The 23,836-nt window shown below is 44.6% G+C and overlaps 6 protein-coding genes across 6 annotated transcripts; 4 read left to right on the top strand and 2 right to left on the bottom strand.

Annotated features, from left to right (window-relative positions):
• Window positions 1-354: 354 nt before the first annotated feature.
• GL218_01962 (Protein AFG1) lies at window positions 355-4,141 on the top strand (the record flags this gene model as incomplete). The annotated part of the gene is made up of 4 exons (XM_033578450.1): window positions 355-662; window positions 861-1,271; window positions 2,569-2,678; window positions 2,733-4,141. 4 exons carry the CDS (start codon window positions 355-357, stop codon window positions 4,139-4,141), a joined length of 2,238 nt encoding a protein of 745 aa, XP_033439263.1.
• A 2,481-nt stretch (window positions 4,142-6,622) lies between these two features.
• On the top strand, window positions 6,623-8,705 carry GL218_01963 (uncharacterized protein; the record flags this gene model as incomplete). The annotated part of the gene is made up of 2 exons (XM_033578451.1): window positions 6,623-6,834; window positions 6,908-8,705. The coding sequence occupies 2 exons, from the start codon at window positions 6,623-6,625 to the stop codon at window positions 8,703-8,705; spliced, it is 2,010 nt and encodes a 669-aa protein (XP_033439264.1).
• A 960-nt stretch (window positions 8,706-9,665) lies between these two features.
• Window positions 9,666-10,942, top strand: GL218_01964 (Leucine aminopeptidase 1; the record flags this gene model as incomplete). The annotated part of the gene is made up of 2 exons (XM_033578452.1): window positions 9,666-9,863; window positions 9,929-10,942. 2 exons carry the CDS (start codon window positions 9,666-9,668, stop codon window positions 10,940-10,942), a joined length of 1,212 nt encoding a protein of 403 aa, XP_033439257.1.
• Window positions 10,943-11,634: 692 nt separating this feature from the next.
• Window positions 11,635-14,005, top strand: GL218_01965 (uncharacterized protein; the record flags this gene model as incomplete). The annotated part of the gene is made up of 4 exons (XM_033578453.1): window positions 11,635-11,925; window positions 11,978-12,084; window positions 12,138-13,416; window positions 13,529-14,005. The coding sequence occupies 4 exons, from the start codon at window positions 11,635-11,637 to the stop codon at window positions 14,003-14,005; spliced, it is 2,154 nt and encodes a 717-aa protein (XP_033439258.1).
• Window positions 14,006-14,836: 831 nt separating this feature from the next.
• GL218_01966 (uncharacterized protein) lies at window positions 14,837-15,136 on the bottom strand (the record flags this gene model as incomplete). Its single annotated transcript, XM_033578454.1, has 1 exon — window positions 14,837-15,136. One exon carries the CDS (start codon window positions 15,134-15,136, stop codon window positions 14,837-14,839), a length of 300 nt encoding a protein of 99 aa, XP_033439259.1.
• A 2,421-nt stretch (window positions 15,137-17,557) lies between these two features.
• On the bottom strand, window positions 17,558-22,518 carry GL218_01967 (Dipeptidyl-peptidase 5; the record flags this gene model as incomplete). The annotated part of the gene is made up of 7 exons (XM_033578455.1): window positions 17,558-17,805; window positions 17,861-17,963; window positions 20,235-20,585; window positions 20,656-20,819; window positions 20,871-20,961; window positions 21,024-21,926; window positions 22,012-22,518. The coding sequence occupies 7 exons, from the start codon at window positions 22,516-22,518 to the stop codon at window positions 17,558-17,560; spliced, it is 2,367 nt and encodes a 788-aa protein (XP_033439260.1).
• Between the last annotated feature and the right edge of the window lie 1,318 nt (window positions 22,519-23,836).

Here is a 23,836-nt window from a genome sequence, read left to right on the forward strand (position 1 = left end):
CTTGCAGGAAGGGGAAAGAAGGTAATATCATAAAAACAAGATGCATACCACGTTGATTTATATATAGGAAGGATGGAAAATGAGGTTCTACCCCCTCGAGCTGACTAGCTGGATGGACAGCCTGTCAGTATGCCTATCACACTATCTTTAAAGTGGAAGGGGTGTTTCGTGGCGTTCAATCGGGCATATTATTATCTTATGCAATATCTATTAATATCGTTTAAAACTCGGAGGTCGCACCGCTTATTACACAGCCCTCGTCAAGCAATCTAAGAATTGTCGATAATTACAAGGTCAAAATCATCGATATAATAATCTTGCCTCATAACCTTGTATCTAGGCAAATTATTGAATATGGAAGGCTATGCGAAAGTTGCTCAGTTAATGGCTAAATATGAAGATTTTGCCATCCTGCGACGGTTCAAACGACTCAATTACCAAAACCTGCTCTATTTACAAGCTCAAATCATCCACCTTGAGGAGAGCCTCGGCAGGATTGTAGAGCAGGACGCTATTGATCCCGAACGGAAAGAGTATCTCCGAGATTGGTGGAGGCTGGCTCATGGAGAAAAGGGGGCCGGAAGAGCTCAGTGGCGTAAAATACGCCGCATAAGGAAAAAGCTGAAAGAATACAGTAAGAGGACGTACCCTTACCTACCTAGGTAGGCGAAAAGGGCCATCCCATAATAACTTGTTAGACGAGACTCTGCTTCAACAGGTTTACATATCGAAGCTTGAAGGTCCAAATCCGCACGACCTCGAATTTCTACGTAGTTGGTTTGAGAGACCTTCTATGGGATTTTTTCCGATAAGAGGAATCGATTTTAAGGCTTGGGACCAGAGATCTGAGAACGACCTAGTCGCCGTAAAGCCTCGAGTACCATCAGATCCGCTTTCCTGGTGGATTACGAACATTGTATTCCCTCTATACCACCGCGTATTCGGCGTGAAATTCGGGGTAAGAAAGTTCCAAAGTTCACAAGGCACGTTGCCAGCCTCGCTAACGCGTACCGAACATACAAGATAGCCGACTCGAACGAAGTGGGAGACGGGCTATACACGTACGAAGAATCATTGATAAGTTCTGTCATCAATATTATCACAACCGTTGTTGCGGCCGTGTTGCCCCTCTCGTCGATCGTGGTGTTGTATTTGGTGAAAGCCGAGTTGATCAGGCTGGGGATTCTCATCATCTTCTCCGCCTGTTTTGCGCTCGCGCTCGCGCTAATGACCAATGCAAGACGGATAGAGGTGTTTGCAGCGACGGCCGCGTAAGTATTGCTGGATAAATAGTCTACTACACATTATAATACTAACGTGTCGCGTCTAGATATGCGGCTGTAAATGTTGTCTTTCTGAGCAATAACTGAATCGATACTCTCTACGAAGGGTGCCACGTGACTATTGTGGTCGCTATTTAGGTAGCATCAGCGTCAAGCTTATTCTTGCCCCGCAGAGAGCCTCATACGTTACCTAAGCTATCTTATTATCTATCTGCTGATATCTGGACTATTAGTTCTTTCGCTTCTCTCTTTTCAATGTTCGTCTTTTCATGATCTAAGATGTCTTACGCATTTATATTGGCTATCTAAAGTTGTCATACCTATATCTACATTCGTTTGGAGTAATTAGTATAAGCAATGTAGGCGACGAGACAAGCATAATTTGATCTTGTGAGTTTTTGGATATACCTTATTGCACCACCTATATGGGTATCTGATGACTGTTGGCATGTGATGATATTCAATTAAACTCTGGGGTAATGGTAGTTTCTTTTACGTGTAAGACACTTTGTCGTAGCCTGTAGGCACTAATTAAGTAAAAGTATACCCTCTATCCCTATATTAGTGAAATTCGCTAACTAATTGCTAATTCTATAAATAACTGACTGGTCACTAGGTTAGTGTCTTTCATGTTTCATACAAATAAAGCAAAAACCTGAAGAAAATCTAGGGATAAGACATAGAGTTGGGTTGATTTGTACCTCAACTACGTCATGCGTAACTGACTAAGACCTGGTGATGGTACGGGAGTTAAAGAATAGCCGTGCTTGAGCGGTCCCATTTTTATCTTATATAAGAGACATGAGCCTCGGCCAAGCGTTTTATCAGATCAAGCCGGAAATATTCGTTTTAACAATAGATCTTAGGATATAAGAATAATCTATCTTTAGAGCGGGATCTTGCCGGAGACGGTCGGTAATTTCGCCATTTGCGCATATATGTAAACGCTCTAAATACCTACATATCTCCGAATAGAGACAAGTAAAGGCTAATTACTATTTCTTATTTTTGGTAATAATTTCGACTTGAATCTCACCTATACTCCCTTGACCTTCTTAAATTTTTACCTACCTACGTAGAATACTCTCGGCCTATGATGCATCAAGGTCTTTCAAAAGATATTTATTTATGAGGAGGACTTGTTAAGAATGCGCTGCTATTCGCTTCATACTCCTCTCGTGCGACGTTTCTCTGCCCAGATCATTGTAAGACTTCAGCTAGGACGCCACATATGCACTCGATGCTTGATAACGAGGGCAGATGAAAGCCGACGAACCACGATCAGCTCTTCTGCAGCCAGTCGCAAGCCGTCGTCTACCATCTTGAGATGGCCCGCTTTCTCGCCAAGCGCATCCAGACGTTTTGCGACCGTTGCGACACCCTCCTTACAGAATGGTCAGAACACCAATTTAATCTTCACTTGCTTTCATTTCTAACATTTTGATATAGCTCACCTACCCGATAATCATGGCCCAATTCAAGAATACGATCGGCGAGTGCGGGAAGGACGCCTCCGAGAGGACCAACACCAACGCGGGATTATCCAAAATTTGCAAAATTTGCACGACGAACTAGTTCATTACCGAGCGCAACCCGTTGTGCGCCCGAACTTTGAGACTCTTAAACCGACCAAATCATTATTTTCGTGGTTCGGACCGAAGCCGGCCATTGGAACCATACAAGAGATTCCATCCAATCTACCGCGAGGATTATATTTGTACGGCGACGTCGGGAGCGGGAAGACGATGTTGATGGACCTCTTCTACGACACGTTACCCAGTTCCGTCCAATCTAAGACTAGAATACATTTCCATAATTTCATGCAGGATGTGCACAAGAGGTTGCATAAGATGAAGATGACGCACGGAAACGATATCGATGCAGTCCCGTTTGTAGCAGCAGATATCGCAGAGAAGGCGAATGTTCTGTGTTTCGACGAGTTCCAGTGCACCGATGTGGCTGATGCGATGATCCTACGAAGACTTCTAGAGTCGTTAATGTCTCATGGAGTTGTTCTTGTGACGACATCAAACCGACATCCGGATGAGTTATATAAAAACGGGATTCAGCGCGAATCCTTTATTCCGGCGATCCACCTTCTGAAGTCGCGGTTACATGTCATCAATCTTAACTCCCCCACCGATTACCGCAAAATCCCCCGGCCGCCGTCCGGGGTCTACCACACGCCGCTCGACAACCAAGCGGCGTTGCACGTAGAGAAGTGGCTCCGGTTTCTTGGCGATCCCGATGCGCCAGAACCTCACCCAGAAACACAAAAGGTCTGGGGCCGCGAAATCTACGTTCCAAGAGTCAGCGGTCGCTGCGCTTGGTTCACCTTCCAAGAACTGATTGGCCGTGCGACAGGCGCGGCTGACTACCTCGAGCTGATGCGCTGCTACGATGCGTTTATCATATCTGATGTGCCTGGCATGACTTTCCGAGAGCGCGATCTTGCAAGACGGTTTATTACTTTTATTGACGCTGTCTACGAATCACGCGCGAAACTTGTCCTTACTACAGCTGTTCCCCTGACGGAATTATTCATCTCTCCCCAGGAATTACGGGAGTCCCTGAAAAGGGACGGAAAGCCCGTAGACGACAACGATGACGAATCGACTAGCCACGCCATGCAGCACATGCTCGAGGACGTGGATAGTAACATTGACCAGTTGAAAAACTCAAGTCTGTTCTCTGGTGATGAAGAGCGCTTTGCATTTGCGCGGGCGCTATCTAGACTGAGCGAGATGTCTAGCAAGGAGTGGGTTGAGCGCGGTATGGGTCTAGAAAGTTCAGGGGGCAAAGAGGAGAGGGACGGTTGGGCAAAGGCCCGTAGTCGACAGATGGAGGATAGTATGTGATGCAATGCGGATTAGACAAGAGCTTGTCCTACTGCACACTAGCATGGTTTGGCGTTTATTCTTGGCTCGACGGTTTGCTATGGGACGCATAGAATGGCGGCGAGTGGGCTACAGTTTTGTGGCTAGAGAGCTTGATTGATACCTACATTTACATCGTAGAAGTCACTTACTATGTGTATTGCTTGCTACATAGATTTTGCGCTAAGATACGAGATCATGGAATCCGCTGGGCTGTGCTTCATTAGTCTATCCAAGTTTATTGTTTGCGTGATATGACAGGTTTTTATCTTGGTTTGGGCGTACGGTAGTAGTACAATGTATTATTGCGCTAGTTAATTGAAGATGATGATTGAGCTGATTGGCGATGTTTGAGGTCAGTGCATACATGTATAACCTAAATATCTATTTAGAAGTCGTGTAATATAGAGGCATACGATGATTTGTGCGACTGTTCTTTGCATTTTAATGGAAGTCGATGAACGATCCGAGGTTTCACTCATGCGTGTTTGCTCTCGTTACACAGCATCTGCTGGGAGCCTACGCCGTACAATTGCCGACTTACTATAGATGTACATCTACCTATGCACGCGACGCGCCGACGTTGGGACGTCCAATTTCGTGGTTTAGTGCGCCGTGAACATGGATCCGGCATAGTCGGGCAAATTCCCGCTTGGAGCTCGACCGAAGGACCGTGACAACCATGGAGGGAACGTTGAGATTAACCAGGGTCTAGGGAGACGATTTCTTTAGGGGATGGCCTAGACTCAACCGGGGATCTTGGTGTTCTTTTTACTTTCAATGCATACCCCTAAGGACATACACTACCTAGATAGGTAGTTAGCTAGTGCTCCTTGTAGATGGTTTATCTATATATAGGTAGATACCTAATTGAAATCATGGTAATTTGCAGAAGAATCTGCGAAACTTCTTTGCTACGTTAGGAGATACTTACACATGGTTGGGTATATGTTAAAACTTATATGTATATAGATGCGGTGAGCTACCATATTGCTATGTAGATCAGGGGTTACTACTACATGTTCGTCCATATGTATTCATGGGTGCATCCCCTATGTGCTATGGTTGTATGCATCTCGGCTGGTAGAGAATCTTACTGGGGAGTTCTAATCTCAAGCGGCAATTTCTAGCGTAGGATTCTAACCGATGCAAATTTCGATTGGAACAGGCTGAGAAGCCACCCCTGTTGGATCCTTCAAATAGGGAAGAAAATACCTAGTTATGCAGGTATTGTAAAGCTCTCTATTCATGACTTGCATGAGCACCATGATATCGTTGTTAATCGTTAGGAAGTGCTTATGTATAAAATTCCGCGCCATTGCTAGTCTAAGACATTATTGTTATTCATCTAATCTCGAAACAATGTTTCTTCAGCGCTAATGACCCTTTTTCACTATGTAAGTGTGGGGGTGGCTTCTTCTAGCTGCGGAGCCTCACGGGGAGAGACGCTGTAAGACGGCACCTACATGAGGTAATAACTATAAATCCATCCGAATGTTTAAAGCTTTGATGACATCAATGAATTAGGTAGGTATAGATAGATATTACAAAGCACAATTAGATAGCCTATAAACATATATATAATAGTGGTTGGGGTGGGTAGGATGTGATAAGAGATGAAGTGAATGGAAAATGTCATGTGAAAACCTCGCAGATAGTTACTGGGCGGCAGATGGTTGGCTATTTGGACCAATCAGGTCTTGAAATATACGCTACTCCCATGCTATAGGAAATCTAGATGCCCCAACTATAGAATAGCGTACCTACCTAGGGGGTATTACACTACATACACTAGAAGACGGATGAGTTAATCTTAGGTAGTTTCCTAGACGGGACCTTCCCATGTCGGTGCTAGTGGGGTGCAATCATTTGCGAAGATCATTTGCAAAGACGGTTCGTTCCTTCCCACCAAAGAAGAGAAGTTTGTTGCTAGTCGGCTGCCAATCCGACTTCTGCTTAGGTCGTTCTTTACCCACCCTTACCTACCCTTACTCATACTATGTATGTACAGCTGCCACACCAAAAAAGGGGAGAATTCCGTCATTCTTCTTGGTGGAGTCCAGTTTAATCCAGCTTTAATGCCTGGCATTTCATATCACCTCCACTCTCTCAAGTTTGTCTTGGCCTTTCCGGGGCTGCGTTCCTTTTTTCCTCTCCTTTTCTTTCTGTTGGTGTTTCCCTACGATACATAATCTTTTATTTTCTTCAGTCCATCGTGGGACTATACGTAATGCTGAAAGAACAACAAGGCGTGCGACTTACTTGTGGACCTAAACGCGCGAAGGATAACGATCGCGACACAATCATTTTCGGTCCCAATTCTCATTAATTAGGATGGGCGCGATAAAAAATACCCTTTCCTTAATTCCCTCTTTTCGGTCCTCGGGATCCAGATCAGTCTACGAGGTGCTACCTTCCCACGATTCAAGCCATGCTAGTTCGCCTTTAGACGGATCGCCCATCATGTCGGATACTTGGCGCAAAGGGTTCTCAACACCCCGTCGGCGACTGGGTGGTTTACTTCGCACATCACCAAAGAAGTTGTTTCTTTTCACAATCGCTATTTTTGTCACGTTTGTTCTACTTGCCGGAGGAAGTTTTCGAGCTAGGCGTTATTACGTCGAGAAGGCTAAGACAGAAGAGAGAATCCCCTATCACTGGGAGAAATACCCCAGGTAAGAAGTCATACAGTCTATGTCTTGAAAGTATCTCAAAGGAGGTAACAATGGTTCTAACACGCATTTTCAGGTTAAGTGGATTTTACAATGGTGTGCGCTCGCTTGTGAACTACACGGACTGGATTCCCGAACAACAAATCACGGAAAAGACTAAACCCCTAATTCACAAGACCCCTCCTATGGACCCAGTTGTTGTTAATCCGTATCCCGACTTCAGCTCTAGCGAGTATCTTAAGGATCACCAGCCTGTGCAAAGATGTTATGTGGATGAAAATGAGAAGTTCCCGGCGCCTGATATCTTCGCATATCCCGGTATACCTGCTGGAATGCCTGCTCCGTTCTGGGGATCGTACGAGAGCATCGGCGTTGCGCCAGATAAATGCTGGGAACGGTTTGGTCGTTTCGGTCCTTACGGTTATAGCTACAATCCTGCCGAGGGGGGTTTAGGACTATCGAATAATTCGGCGCATGCAGGTGCCGAGAAGATCCAAGAGATGTTTACCAAGGTTGATTATCGCAATGTGAATTGGGGCAGAGCGCAGAAAAAGTGCTTTGAGAAGAACCAGAACCGATTTGATACTGAAGCAGCGGCACGTATCAACGGCTCTACTGAAGACAAGAAAGTAGTTAAACGCTCTGCTTATGTACTACGAACTTGGACCGGCTACCAGTATACCGACATCCAACTCTTATCTCTACGAGCTATGATTAACGAGTTATCCCTAAAATCAGGCGGCGAATATGACGTACATCTGCTTGTTCATGTCAAAGATAACTCGATACCAATTTGGGCGTCCGACGAAGTTTATAACCAGACAATAAGAGATAATGTGCCTGAAGAATTCTGGGGCATTACGACATTGTGGTCGGAACAGCAGATGCGAACTTACTATCCCGGACCGTTCCCTGAAGAAGACAACGTCGAGAATCATTCCAAGTCTGATATCCATGGTGTTTACCGAAGTGCTCATTTCGCCCTGCAGTGGTTTTCGCAGCAGCACCAAGAATACGATTTCTTTTGGAATTGGGAGATGGATCTAAGATACACGGGCCACTACTACGAATTCCACAATGGTATTTCAAAGTGGGCAGCGGAACAGCCTCGAAAACTACTATGGGAGAGAAGTTCTCGATTCTGGATACCTGGTATTCATGGTTCATGGTCCAAGTTTTCTCAACTAGTTGAACGAGAGACGATAGAGAGGAAAGAGGAACCAGTTTGGGGTCCGGTGACATTTCCCACTTCCGACCGTGGTATGCTCCCATCTCCTAAGGAGAACACACCACCAACCAAGATCGAAGATGATGATTACCGATGGGGCGTAGGTGAAGATGCGGACCTAATCGTCTTTGACCCATTATTTGATCCGTCAAAGACAAACTGGGTCTTCCGCAATGACGTATCAGGATATAACACGTCCCTTGAGACACCGCCTCGCCGAGTAGCAATCATTACAGTTGCACGACTTTCAAGAGGGTTATTGAATACTATGCATGAGGAGACGTTCCGTTTGCACCACACTATGTTTCCAGAGATGTGGCCTCCGACGGTTGCTCTTCACCATGGATACAAAGCCGTTTACGCGCCACACCCGGTTTACTTTGATAGACAATGGCCGCTAGATGTCATGGACAAAACTTTTAACTATCCACCTACCCCGCAAGATAGCCCGTTTGGTTGGGGTGAGCACAACATGCAAGGTGGTAGTTTCTACTACAATGCTGGTTTCAGCGGTGCATTGTGGCGACGATGGTTCGGAGCTAAGGAGAATGGTGAGGGCGGTAAGAAGATGGAGGAATCTCGATCGGACCGTATGTGTCTAAGAGGAACGCTCTACCACCCGATAAAATCTGAGAGCATCGAATGAGCACGTTTATAGTTGTGGTTATCTAATTTTGGTGTATTGGCGTTCAGGAAAAGCCGAGTATAGGGCTTCTGATTTCACGAGAGCATTGAGGCATTTTCAGGGGGCGGTTTGTTTTCATCCATGGCATCATACAGCATTCGAGACTCCGGTCCTCTCTCCGCATATGGTTTATGGGGTTCTGATACCTGTTGATTTGTCGACGAATCCCCGTTTCTATTTTATTACCTTATTCATGAGAACAAATTCAAGCAGGCACCAGGATCGTCAAGATTGGATGTCGTGCAGTGCAGACGAGGGGCATATGATGCTTGTATGAGAGAGCAGGTCGACAAGCCAACCAGGGCTGTCCACTCCTAATTGTATAATAGTAGACCTGGCGACCAATGTTTAATACCCAAGACAATAATGCTGCAATGTCGCAATACTTCTCATTTTGAGCTGTTCAATCCTGTCTTAGTGATGCATTCCAATTAGGAACGCATATAGCATTTGCAATGAGCACTTTGGAATTATACTCCGTTTTATCAAATTATGATGAATTTCTAGTAGTTCATCATGCATGCTCCTACATAATTGGCCTTTAATTCTTATGCTGGATTATGTAACTTAGTTCATGGTCACATGTGCCCCTTGCATAGTACATGCATGTACATACACACATAAGTTTTTTGGCGCGTGCAGAAATTTGGAGTAGGGGTACGTCATTTTTAGTACTGATAAGGGATATGGTCTGTGCCTCAGGGACAAGGGGATGCTACCCCAACTGCGTCAGCTTCCAGATTGGTCATCAGTCAGCTGTTGCTATGCCAGCTCCAAAGTAACCAGTCATAGTTGAACTTCAAAGTTACATTCCCCAAGTTGAAAGAGTTGATCTATTTCATCTTCATATCATCGTCTTGTATCGCTTCAATAACATTTCATCAACTCATCAGGACTGTCTATAAGTACAGATCTGTAACCATGAAGGCGTCTCTTATTGGATTTCTCCTGCCTGCGGCAGCGAGTGCTCGCTTCATCGAAGCAAATGAAGTCAACCGCTTTCTCCCTACCGTAGATGCACTTCTAGAAGAAGTGGAAGTTCCGGAAAGATATCTTATCGAGCTGTCTCCTGGAAAGACAGCATGGGTAACTGAGGATGAGAAATGGCAGCTTCGTCGTGTATGTTTATCTCTCCTGACTTACAGATTCCAGTATATTTGCAGCCATTAACAGGTCTACTATAGGAAGGACTACGGTTCATGGATATCACGGACAACGTCGACCTCGCCGAGTTACGTGTTACCTCCCAAGAATCACCCATATTCCCCGAGAAGGTCCAGCTCCAATCCGAAATCCATCCCCTATTAAAGGACTTATCCAAGGACTTGCTCCAAGAACATCTCGAGAAGTTTTCGAGCTTCCATACGCGATACTACAAATCAGACTATGGCCGCCAGTCTTCTGAGTGGCTGCTAAAGACAGTTCAAGACACAATTAAGGAGGCAGGTGCTGATAAATACGGGGTTAATGCGAAGCACTTCGAGCACTCCTGGGGCCAGAACTCGATCATCGCAACGATTCCTGGCAAGTCGAATGCAACTATTGTCATCGGTGCCCACCAGGATTCGATCAACCTCTGGTTCCCCTCCATGCTTCCGGCCCCTGGTGCCGATGATGATGGAAGTGGTACTGTTACGATCCTCGAGGCTTTCCGCGTTCTTCTATCTTCGAAAAGCGTAATTGAAGGAAATGCTCCGAATACGATCGAGTTCCACTGGTACAGTGCCGAGGAAGGCGGTCTCCTTGGAAGCCAGGCCGTCTTCGCGGACTACGCTAAGAAGAGCCGCGACGTCAAGGCTATGCTGCAGCAAGATATGACTGGTTACGTCCAGGGAACGCTTGATGCAGGAAAGCCCGAGAGCGTGGGTGTTATCACTGACTTTGTTGACCCCGGCTTAACAGCTTTCATCAAGAAGGTCATCGAGGAGTACTGCGAGGTCCCCTGGGTTGAGACTAAGTGTGGATACGCTTGCTCGGACCACGCATCTGCTTCCAAGGCTGGTTATCCTTCTGCTTTTGTTATCGAGTCGACTTTCCCCGAGTCCAACCAGCATATTCACAACACCGAGGATGTGATCAAGTATCTCTCCTTCGACCACATGCTTCAGCACGCGAGGATGACTCTTTCGCTTGTCTACGAGTTGGGTTTCACCGATTTTGAGAAGTTGAAGTCAGAGAACGAGATGGGAGAGTTGTAAGAATGAGGGTCTCTTAACTAACACTTTTTATTTTTATCAATGAATGAGATTGGTTGTCGAATGCATACATGGGTTAATGGCGTTTGAACACAAAGTGAACACTTTGGGTAGAACTATAGCGAACATTTTCTTATACGAGGGTATTGGATTAGCACATGCAATTTGCTATACTACACTAGAATGAGTAGAAATCTAAGTTTAATTCCATTATTATTTCCGTACTATCTAGACTTTAGTGTAAAATATCTAAGCATCTGGGCAGATCTATGGATGATTTGAGTGTAATATTTTGAGCCGATTATCCGAGCTGGGTTGTTCGGAGCCGGAACTTGCGTCATTCTTGTCGGTGAATTAGCCACTCAGGTTCAATTATTACATGCAGCTTGGCAGCCACACCACCTTGTATCTTACTTATCCTCAAGTCTTGGCATCATAGTTCGTATGGCCTTGTTTTAACCTCCGAGACTAAGTCTAATACATGTCGTACATTTTTTCGAGGCTGCATGTAAATACGTAGCTTAGATATGTCCCGTAGACAGAGGCGCAATTCTATACAGGATGCAGTTTTTCTTAAAATACTGCAATGGCCTTGATTCAGAATACACAGAATTTGAATGATCTCGTTTTACTTTTCTTTCGTCATCTTTACATACCTTTAAAGACAATCCCGGTAACAAGTTGCCAGATTCATCATGCCAACGAAGCAAGATACGAATGTGCCCACCGAGTCTCCATTCAAAATTAGTGAGCACTTATATGAATTATGTCTATCATCTGAGAGCGTCTCATCAGCTCTCGCCCGAGATTTGACATTGACTCCTGGTGAGGCATGGAAGAAGCTGTTCGGTTGGTATACTCATGACCATGGCTCCAAGGGGGACTTCCGCGACATTGGAAAAGGCTCTCTTAGCTCTAAAGAACTGGAGAGAGCCAGGGCCTGTGGGAAATGGGGTTCACAAAAACCCAGCGACTTGTTTCTCAGAGTCAGTCCCAAAAAAAATCTCATTATAGTAAATAATAAACTAATACAACTAGATCTATCACGATGCACTATCTACACTTGACGAGAATTTGGAGTGCGGTATGGTAAGCCCTTCTTTGATGGGTAGCAGCGGGACTATGCCATTAACCATCATTTCCGTGTAAGTTAACTTGAGGTATACTCGCGCAGTTATATTCTAATTTCCCATTAAAGCATCCCTGATATCGTGAGGCACATGTCCAACCTCATCGTCCGCGCTGAAAAAGAGGTATACCTCGCAACCAATTTTTGGCAGAACGGAGTGGCCTCCAAGTACATCACGAATGCGATAAGAGAGCTTTCATGTCGCGCAGGGGAGCGAGGAGTGAAAATCGTCGTAAAGATCATATATGATCGCGGGAGTCCAAAGCAACTCCTCGAGCCGCATTATATGGTCCCCGAGAGCGAATACACCGGTAGTGCCGTTGGACTACCAGCTCCACATGAGATCCCTAATATCGATCTTCAAGTCATTAATTATCACCGTCCGCTGCTAGGCACGTTTCATTCTAAGTACATGATCGTCGACCGCAAGATAGCCGTCGTACAGAGCAATAATATTCAGGACAACGACAATGTAGAGATGATGGTGCAGGTGGAAGGCCCCATTGTAGACTCGTTGTACGATATGGCGCTTTTGAGTTGGCATAAGAAATTAGAGCCGCCGTTGCCATATCTCAATTCTCCTGCAGCTGAGAGCGGAAGTACAAGTTTTACCTCGAGCTATGCTGATATATTCAGTCCTGAAGGAGCTATCAAAGGCTACTCTGCGATTGTAGATACAGATAAACTCCCGGGAGGAGATAACTACGGCCTGAACGCTTTTGAGACCAAACGAACGGAAGGATGGACAGACCATGTTAATGGAACGGGTAGATCGAGCATAGAGACATCAAATAGCCTGGGTTCTCTTAATGGGGTTGGTGATAGATCCAGTAGCCATGAAGGACAAGACGGTTTTATTGCTCAAAATCCCGAAGGAGGAAACTTTGCACCGCAAGGCCTACTTCCGGAGCAAACCGCAGACGCTCCCCACTACGACGAAGACCTCGCCGGGGAAATCCGCCGCGTACAAGCGTCCGTAAGCCAAAAGCCAGGCGAAACGCGGATGCAAGCTGTGTCGCGCCACCTCAATCACACAGTTAACGAAGGGTTCGAAGGAACCGCTCCCGAGTGTGATCCGCGGGACGAGATGACACCGTACATACCGCACCCAATACACGAGCCCTTCCCAATGGCTCTTGTCTGCCGCGCCCCTTACGGCCAACCGAATCATTCCTCTGTCTCAAATCCCCAAAACGCGGCCTGGTTGTCGGCGTTGAGAAATGCGCAGAAGAATGTGTTCATCCAATCCCCAACGCTGAACGCAGAGCCGCTTATCCCGGCTATTGTGGAGGCTTGTGAGCGTAGCGTGGATGTTTATTGTTATATTTGCCTAGGATATAATGACTCGGTAAGTCTTCTCCTATTCATCTCTACTCCACAAACACCCCTATTGAGAGTTACTGCTACGTAAAGAGTAAATTTACGATACTCGTAAAATACTAACCCCTTTCCTACCCCAGGGCGAGATGCTCCCCATGCAAGGCGGCCACAACGAAGCCATCGCACACCACCTCTACACCGACCTCCTCTCCCCCAGCGCAAAGCAACATCTGCACTGGTACTGGTACACCGCCAAAGACCAGACGTCTCCCATCGTAGCAAGCAAGAAGCGACGGTCCTGCCACATCAAACTTCTCATCGCGGACGAGCACATCGGCGTCGTCGGGAACGGCAACCAGGATACGCAGAGCTGGTTTCACAGTCAGGAGGTTAACGTACTAGTTGATAGCGGACTGGTCTGTCGTAACTGGATTGCGGGGCTAAGGAGGAATCAGAATACGCATTTGTATGGGAGAGTTGGGGGGAGGGATGGGATTTGGAGGGATGGCGAGGGTAGGGAGGCGGAGGGGGCGACGGGTGTGGATGCGGGGAGGTTGGCTTGGGCTAGGGGGGTTGTGGGCGCGGTTAAGAGGGTGCAGGGGACGGGGGGGTTTTAGGGGTTGTTTTGAATGGGGATGGGAGGAGAGGAAGGGAAGGAAAGGGGCGTTGGGTGGGTGGATAGGGGTATGGAGATGGTGGTGTTGGTGTGTTTGATGTGCAATGAGCCGCGATTAGACGGTTTGTTCTACTTCCGTGGGATGTAGTCACTGTGTATAATGATAATATAAGAAAACATGCTAAGTTTATGCAGAGCCTTACTGCAGTTTGATAGTGATAGTAAGTTTGCGTCCTTATAGGTGTAAGTCTCTTCGATATTGACCGGGTATTGCGGATGTGAGATTCTTGGGTATTATAGTAATATCACCAAGCTATTACACAATATTATGAGACTTATAGCCGGGTATGACTTAAGTGATGTTATCAACTCAGGCTAGAAACATTATTGAGTCCAACAGGGTGTTTAGACGTATGTCTTGGAAGTTCGTGGCTCAACAATCACCTTCACACCAACAAGTAATCTTAAAATGTATAGACTTTAGCGGAATAGAGTTTCCCAGGTGCAATATTTTATTCGTTGAACTTGTCTTGTGAAATAACTATAACTAGATAGTTCGTATTCTACTGTCAAGTTATCGTATATAAACTGCATAAAGCAATAAGATATGGTAGTACTATAGATTCCTGCCATGGCTATGTGAAATATAACCTTCGCAAGAATATAAATTCCGTAAAGCTAAAGGAATGTGATAATATATGTTTAATATTGATAACGAGCGACAATTGTAAAAAAAGTGTTCCAAGGCGAATAGATTGTGTTCCCACACCAGCCCCGACCTTGATCTTAGCTCTAGCTAGTTGTATACTAGGTAGGCAAGGAGAGCATTTGCTTATAGGACGCACTTCACAGACTGCGGATTAAAGCCCGCGTTCTGGCACACATGCTGCTGGTCGGTGGTAAAGCTAGCGCCGTCGCAACTGGGGCCAGCGTACACGGTCAGCTTGCATCCCGCCTTGCTGGAGTAGTACCAGCCCCCTGCGGCGTTGACACGGAAGGTCTTGCAGGAGCCCTCGGCGTTGGAGCCGTAGTTGTGGTAGTCGTTGGTGTTGGCGCAATCAGTCAGGGAAAAGGCGCTCACGCCGCTGGTGGCGAGGCCGAGAAGGGTGGTGGTGAAGAAAGTGGACTTCATTGCGATTAGGGTGACTAGAAGGAGAGTTATTAGTAGCTGTGATATTGTGAAGGTTAACTGGTGATATGGACCTACATATATTAGAAGTTTAGCAGGATGTGTAGGTGGTTCGTTTCTTTGCTTGGGATGTTATTGTAGTATGCGATGATATGAGGGTGGAATTGGAGGAAATAATGTTGATACTTATATTAATATCCTACCATCAGACCTTCGTATTAATCACTTTGAACTTGCAAAGTGATCAACATCAAGTCCTCCAGCATTATGTCAGATATTAAAGTTAGTTTACTCAGCCGTTGATCTCCTTTCCACTTTCAGATATCATGAAGCGACATTTACGAGTTTCAGCTGGTAGAGAATTAAGTCTTCTACTATGGTAACACGGCAATGGCCAATTGATCTAAAGTTCCTAGATAGATCGATTAATGATACGCAATATAATGTAGGAAGTAGGAAAAGTAAGTCTTACCATAACCAAGTTAATACAGAATCGAACCAGGAGCCCAATCCATATCTGACGAATATTCAAAGTTCATCCACAATTTTTTTTTCATAAAAACCTCATGATTGTAAATATTATGGGAGATACAAACATGCACAGCAAGTTGAATATGTGTTGTCATGTACCATATATGACAACTGCCAGTCCTGTCATACTTTACTTGTATATGCGGGTACTAATGGCATCAATTGTACACAAACAAACATGATTGCTCTTTACTTTCCTGAGATAGGATGAAATACAATTTCTGACTAACTCTACTACTTCTTTAAACAAACAAGTGCTCCTACCTGTCTTTTATATCTAGGTCCTAGGTTATGTCAGAACATAGGAAGGTGTAGAGCAAATTATAGGAATAAGTGCTTTACTTTATTTACCTAAGGTTTTTTTCTATGGGCCTAGAGCTAGATAACAAACCTGCTCACTTACAATAATTGCCCACCCTTTCTCTCATTCACTCCTATCAACAATATATATATCTAGCAACCAACTATTAAAAACACCATAACATAAAGATAAATTCACCAGCAATATTCTTTGCAGCACCAAATAGGAAATTTATTCCATTCTTAACCTCTATCGTCTCGGCAACAGCAATACGCACTATTCACACCAATAACTAGTAGTGTGAACCATCGCCAAGACGACTCATAGCAATTCACACTTGCTTGTGTGTGTAGCTATTACACATTCAACCAGACTCATGCAGATAAACATCCCATTAAGCATGCTACAAAGATACTTCATTCAGTCGTCAACAGCCGGCATTCCACCAGCCAACAGTCAAACCAACAGTCACCAGCAAACTTATCACATTAGCAGTGACACCAAACAACATTATTTCTAAACCTGAAGTATAATTAATCAGAACAACCAATTCCTACATCATATCTTCACCTATAGGTAAAATAACCTACCTATTAAGTCAGTTGGGCGGTGCAAAAAGCTATCTCATAAGTCGACCTAAAACACTGCTCCGTCCGGAGTCGTCCGAAGTCGTCCGGAATCGTCCGGAACCGTCCGGAATTGTCACGGGGTGGAACCAAACAGCATGAAAACAACTTCGTTGCTCCGCAAGGAACTCTAACTACCTAGAAGGTTCTACGTCTATATACTAAACATGTTCTTTGTTCTAGATGTCTCATCTAGAATCCTGACAGGAATCGCCCGGAGCCGTCCCGGCCACCAACGGAATCACCTCGTCACACAGCCACCATCTTGTGGAACGCATCAATATGTGCCATAGCTCCATCTGCGATCCAAATTCTAAGGCCGACACTATTGCTTCTGGTGTCACTACCTTCCGACTTGTCTTGGCCTGTGAGGACTATGGGCGTCACTTCAACAAGTGCGTAATTAACATATGCTATAAAAAGGTAAGATAAAAGAAATATTAGACGAAGGCCCAGCGAGGAAAGTTACTAATAATATCCAGGGCGCATACGGAAGTGCCCAAGAGTTCGACAGCACTCACAACACGAGACATTAGACTAAAAGAATATGGAAAAACAACTTCAAACCGATACACTTCAACAGCAATAACTGCCTCTCAAAGAACATAACCACAGAACAAAAACGAATTACCCATCAATTAAACTCTTTATGACGATTTACTTCTACAATGCCAGGGAAATCGCATGCAATACACCGACACATTACCTTGGTAGAATCGGGTTGCTCACTCAGGTCAGGTTCAGTTACGTCAGCACAATTCATGGGAGTCCGCAAAGCAAGAAGAGGAGAAAATGCCCAAGATCGTCACTTTTCAATTTGAGAATATTTCATTCCTATTCTGCCTAATGATTCCTCCTAATGATACTTGACTTATGCAACATATCGAACCAAAACAACGGTCCACAGAATTCTATAGATAGAGCATTGTAAAGCATTTTTTGGAAGTGGCAAGTTGCGACAGATCCTTACTTGGATCCTTCCTCGATGATCATCGATACAGGGCGGCTACCCTCGCTTCGGAATGAATAGCGGAACTTGTCAGCGGATGCTTGCTTGCTTTTCTTCTTCTTGGCGGGTTCGCTGTACAGGATGAAGCCGGTATCGGACAGGCTATCGCTGAGGGTAGGGCCTCTCAAGACATCAAGCTTCGGTGGTCCATCGTCGTTGAAGATTCCGGGCTCGCAAGCTTCGGGCGAAGAGATTGGACTAGCTGCTGCATAGCTCTAGTCAGTAATTAATCGCAATATCCAGGTTTTGGATGAACTTACACTTCTCCTCTTCTCGTGCCTTGGGCCGAGAGAATACTTTGCGACACCAGGATTTCACACGTTCGCGGAACGTCTGCCAGGGGGTGATCAATTCGGTTCTGTCCTAAGGAACCGATCCGATGCCCGTCGGGCGAATAGGGTCAAATGCAGGGAGCCTTGTGAAGAACATCTTGACTAATTGTCGCAAGCTGTCGCAAGTGGTCGCAAGTGGTGGAGCAATGAGTGAGTTTGAGTGCGAGGATGAATAAGGGATTGGACTTGTGGGCGTGATGGTAGCCAATGGGTCAAGCATGTAAGAGACTGGTGGTGCAAGACAATAAGGTGAATGAATTATCGATGGAATTTTATTTGGAGGCCTCGGGGGGAGGGCTAGGTATATATATTTTGTAAGGCGGCGGGGTGATTCGCAGTGATTTGATGCTAATACTGCAAGGGAAGGAGCCTGTTAACCGATTTTCCAATGACGGTTGCCTCTAATTATATACAGCGGTTTGTTTTAATGCAGGTACGGAGGGGGGTTTTGTACCTGATCCGTCTCTTGTAACCTTACACCAATAAGAGTCCGTGATTAAAATATTAAAAATAAAGTATTAAGCACTGATCTTGTGTTTCATTGGCGAATAAATAATATAACATTGATTCACACCTTAAGAATAAACCCATACAAATTCGCTCGCTCCTTCTATCTTGGATTGGGTACCTACCAGTACCTGTATATATACCCCTGCTCTTCACCCCCAGATTTCGGAAGCGATACATACAGGGATCTACGGAGATCTGATGTGGGGATCCCAAGCTCTCGGGACACTGATTTGCTGATTTTGTGCTACATACGCCATTCCCCCCTATGCCGTAAGTACCCCTTAGGCACCTACATAAACCGCACCGCTCTTGCAACTTGGTAGGGTTAGGAACCCAGAATTGATCACATTATGTTGAATATTTCTGCTCGCGTGATTAAATTAACTAACTAGATGTACTTCTTACTTGTCCTAAAGTTCTTTTTAGAGGCAGCTAAATTTAAACCTACGCTGGTACTTAGGTTCATTTAACGTCCTCCCTTACATGACAAAGGTGGCTCAGATACATAGGTAGGTTAACTTTATTGGTTGAACCTCGCTGTGATTATCCAGGGGAAAAAATAAATGTGTATTTTAGGGTTAGCACACTTTGTGGTGCTGAAGGTTTGTGAAAAGGGGGTTGGATTTGTGCTGGAATTGGCCTAGGTACCTTAGGTACATTTTGAGCAAGTACCTACATGCTCAAGGTATGAGAGATGGGCTATTCGTATTTAGGTTTATCATGTTTTATGACCATTGAACGGCTTAATTCAAGATTTAATATCAAGTAGAATTTGGAGAAAGGATTGTATTTTTGCTAAAGGCGTCAGCTTGGAGAGACAGAAGAACGAAGATCTCCCCCCCCCCTTTTTTTTTTTTTTGAACGGAGCTGGCTAAACCCAAACTGTGCACAGCGGCTACTATCTGGCGAGTGCTCCATCTACTAGATATATTTGGATCAAGTACATTCTCTTCTGCTAAGGAAAAAAATGATATTCTGCAATTATGTCGAGGCAGTTCATGTGGTTACATGATTTTCGTTGAAAAATTTTAGGTCTAGTAAGAGAATTCAACGGAGTAATGTACACGATTCCTCTGATTAATCTTTTATTGTATATCGTTTTTGCTATTGTATAGGGAGACGTTTCTTGCTAAACCGGCGTATTACGATCAGCATTATATATATGTCTATCGACCGAAGGTCGTTGCAAATATTTTCTTGGATACAAAAGCCGTGGATCAGTGTTTATTGGCTCTTACCCAGGCTATTTGGTTGGGGCAGGATAGGTTCTTTAGATAGTTTCTTCAATTACTAAGGAATGGTCCCCATGGAGTCTACTCTAGTACTGCAGAATGGCCTCAAGTGTGTTGGCAGAGGTGTCGTCGTGAAAATTTCAAGAGGGTGTTACGTTTGACAGGGTGGGTGGAATATAAGGTATAAGCTCCATTCATATTTTATAAACAGATATGGACACATGAAAAGATATTAAGACAGAAGTGTTAATTCTACCGACCTCGTATGGTCAACACTTGCAAGCGAAGTAAATACAACGTCAAAGGATTAGGCTTAGGTTTACGTAGTAGGCAAGCGCCTTTTTTTATATAGAAAAGAACTATTAATGATTATAAGATATATCCACCGTGGGACTGTGTGTACTCAGTACCCAGGACTTAGCTGTTCAGCCTGTTACCAAATGATCGTGCTGTCCCCAACCTGGACCGAGATAATTATCCCTAAGGAAGCGTTCTGATTCATGTGTGTCTCGTGACATTTCCTTCCCAAGACCGGTATACTTATTGATCCAGGCAAAAACCTCTTGGTGGTATTTGCGGATGTCCTTGAATTGATATTTATAGTGGCCTGTGTCAAGGAATATAAGGAGTCTGGATGGTGTTCCTAGTAGCTGTAGCGTACGGAATGCAGCTATAGCCCCAGTAACTGGGCTCCGAAAATCATCGCTACCGTGGACAACAAGCATAGGTGTCTTCCAGCTAGGGAGGAGATCTGGACGTGCTGGGTTAAACCGCTCTAAACCTTCGGGGTTCTTCCATAGGATTTCCGAACCGCTGAAGCGATAGGTCTTTTTCAAGCTTGGGCATATATCCCGCTCCATAAAGTAGGTTGGCAAGTGGAAAACGCCGCCCCAAGAGACCATGGCCTTGAACTGATCCGAAAAGACAAATTAGTCACTGATGTAATATATATATATCTGTTGTAATCAAGGAAATACTCACACGTCGGCCAAGTGGGTGACCCTGGGCCCAGTTACACATGTATCCTCCATAACTGAAGCCTATCATGACGGCTTTATCAATATCGATATTAGGGTTCTGCTCTAGGTAATCCATGCATTTGACTAGATCATCATATGGACGACCGCCCCAGTTGTCTTGTATCGCTATATTTTATGTGAGCTTTCGATGTTGTAAGATTATACTTGGCGACGTACCTCTTTCGAATTCCCGGCCAAAGCCTGTGCTGCCAGTAATATTCGGAGCTACAACAATGTAGCCTTGCTCAGCAAAAAGTGCCAAATTAATCTGTAAACATATGTAAGTTAGGTAACTTATAATAGAAACGGGAATATGAAGGGTTGATATACGGTAGCGGACCATTCGTCTCCCCAGGAGCCCTTAGGTCCTCCATGTACAAGAAGAACCAAGGGATATTTTCGGCTTTCGTCAAAGTAGCTAGGCTTTACCATCCACGCATGGACTTGGTAATCACCAGCACCTTTAAAGTGTATCTCCGAGATTTGACTTGAGGAAATACCAAGTCGAGCGCCGTGGTTCGTAAGCGATAAAAGCAGTCTAGGGTCTTGGGTTTCGTCGGTATAGATGATACTGTAGAGCGAACCGTCTACTAGACTTGAGCTGGTTACAAGGATCTGCCCGTCGCTTTTACCAAGGGGGTAGAATGCAGTCACGGTACCGCCACGGAAAAGCATCCTGGGCTTTGTTTTTGACTGCAGGTCGATCTCGTATAGATTGGTTCTTCCATGGTCTTCAGCACTGACATATATGGCCTTGCCACTAGGAGCAAACTGGATCTCCGTCGCAATTAACGGCCATTTCCCATCCGCTAAAGTATCAAGCACCTTAACGGATTTGCTTTCGCCAATCTGGTAGATGTGGATGTTATCCCCTCTCAAGAACATGACCTGAGAGCCATCGGGGCTGAAATGGGGGCTTGAACTATGATCATCGCTTTCATCCGGGCTCTCATCCGGTATTTCTATTTTCCTAGGTCCGTGAGTACTAGCACTGCTGAAGGAATCCAGTCGAAGGAGGTAGGCGTGCCTGATCCGCGATGGCACATGTTTTACGCTATAATCTTCGGCTATAAATACGATTCCGTCCTGGGATATGTTGTAAGATTTATGTGGCTTGAGGTCTGTATTGGCAAGCGCATTATGTAGGGGCCCGGCTAACGCCCATCCCTCCTCAGACTTCGTCAAGATCGAGAAGAATATTGATTCTTTTATATTATCCATATATTCGTCATCCTAATAGTCGCATGTCGTTAGTTAGTTAATCCAATAATAATGACGAAGTTATCATAGGGGTATCATTAAGGGGAGGGTCTCTTACTGTTCGCACTTCATCAGTGTCATATACCAACCCGTGATGGTCTGGCCGCGTATAATTTCTCTCCCAACGCAGCTCGCCGTTTATCCCTACTTTACCAATTACTGCGAACGCAATGCTGCCGTTTTTGAGACGCTCCACTCTAAGGTCAGATACTTTCGATAATAGACAAGCGACTTGCCTTTTGACTTGCAGCCCTTTGAGATCGTACGTTGCGACCTGGGTCTGATACGGGGCATACTCGTCAAAGCTCAGGGTAATTATCGTGTCAGGCTCGTCTGCCAACCAAATTGCTTCAAATACCTCCTGATCTGTGATGAGCGTTTGCCATTCTCCAGTTGCGACATCCATAATTTTCCAGCATTTGGTCATTATTCTACCACCACAATTGGCTTTCCGCTCTGAATAGAGAACCTGCGTTCCATCGTGGTTGGGTCGAGCTCCACCGAGAATAGGGTCTTCAGACAGTATTTCGGGGGTAAATAGCTTGCTGGTGGGTTGGGGATCCATACTGCCTGCCATCGATACCTAGATGAGTATCAAGTACTGGTATTGGTAGAGGGTTTGGTGATAGGATGTAAAGAAAGAGAAGGGGAAGATGGATAATACTATCTTGTTTATATATAATTTATTAAGACCAGTGTACCTCGTTGTTTCGACTGTGAATAAATTGTAGATACAGTCACGTAGTTTACATTATACCAAACTCAATAGGTATGTCAAGCTCTTCTGAAGTGATTCTCGGATCAAACATGACTTAGTATATAAGTAATACGTAATACTCACCAAATTCCAACCATAGATGGGAGGATAAACAGATGAATAATAACATGATTAGAACTTGACTTATTCACTTGTAAACCCCTTACTTATAACAATACTGGCAACATACGCTACACGTGTCTAAAAATTCAAAGTGTCTGGATTCTGGTTTAGTATGTATAGGTAGACTTAGAGCCTCTTAGATAGGTAGTTAGAATTCATTGCGGAACAGCGAAGTTCTTTCCATGATGTCTTGTATGGTATAAGCAAGGCAAGTTACGTGTTTAAGTTTTCTATATTTAATATAGTTAGTAACTAAATATAGACTAGAATAGTATTACAAAAGTAGTCTGATGATGTCACAGCAATTATTATAAGTACAAAAATAATAATTAGTACTCACCGCCTCATTTCTTCGATTATGCTTATAGCTGTTGAAAATAGAAGCTATATATTACTTACATAGCAGAAAATTAGCCGAGTACCTGCAGGTCAAGATAGGAGGTATAGTACCTTAACTTATACGCCTTTACAGTACCAAACTACCTCTCACTGTGGTCAAGATCTCCCCAGAAAAAAAAAAGAAAGCTTAAATCAAGGTTTAATCCAATCAGAATTCCCGGATAACCATCTCCGAACTCGGTCTAAGCTTATAAAAATGACGATTGCCAATGGATAGGATGCATGGAACTAAGAAGCTGAGCTCCGTACACCGAGGGGGCGGCGCCTATCACCTCTTTTTTTTACATATCACTTTTTTCATTATATAGAAAAGAAAGAGCGCGATAGACTTTAGTGTAACCTGCAGGACTAGAATTCCCTCATATCTTCTTAGACTCTTTCATACATTTAATCAGACCTGATGTATCAAACAACTTAATTCCTCTCGCTTCTTGCCCCCTCGCCCCGAAGTTCTTCATCTTACTGTGATTTGATTTCGAGTTGCGAGGGAGTACGCAAGTATACACCCAGTTGTCGAGTAAACTATATAAAGTAAAAGATCCGTTTAAAGCCCACGATGAAAAACGACGTCGGCACGGGAAAGCCGCTGGTCAACCCAGCATCG

This window comes from Daldinia childiae (assembly GCF_008694065.1).
Source record: "Daldinia childiae strain JS-1345 chromosome Unknown Scaffold2, whole genome shotgun sequence".
NCBI classification, from domain to species: domain Eukaryota; kingdom Fungi; phylum Ascomycota; class Sordariomycetes; order Xylariales; family Hypoxylaceae; genus Daldinia; species Daldinia childiae.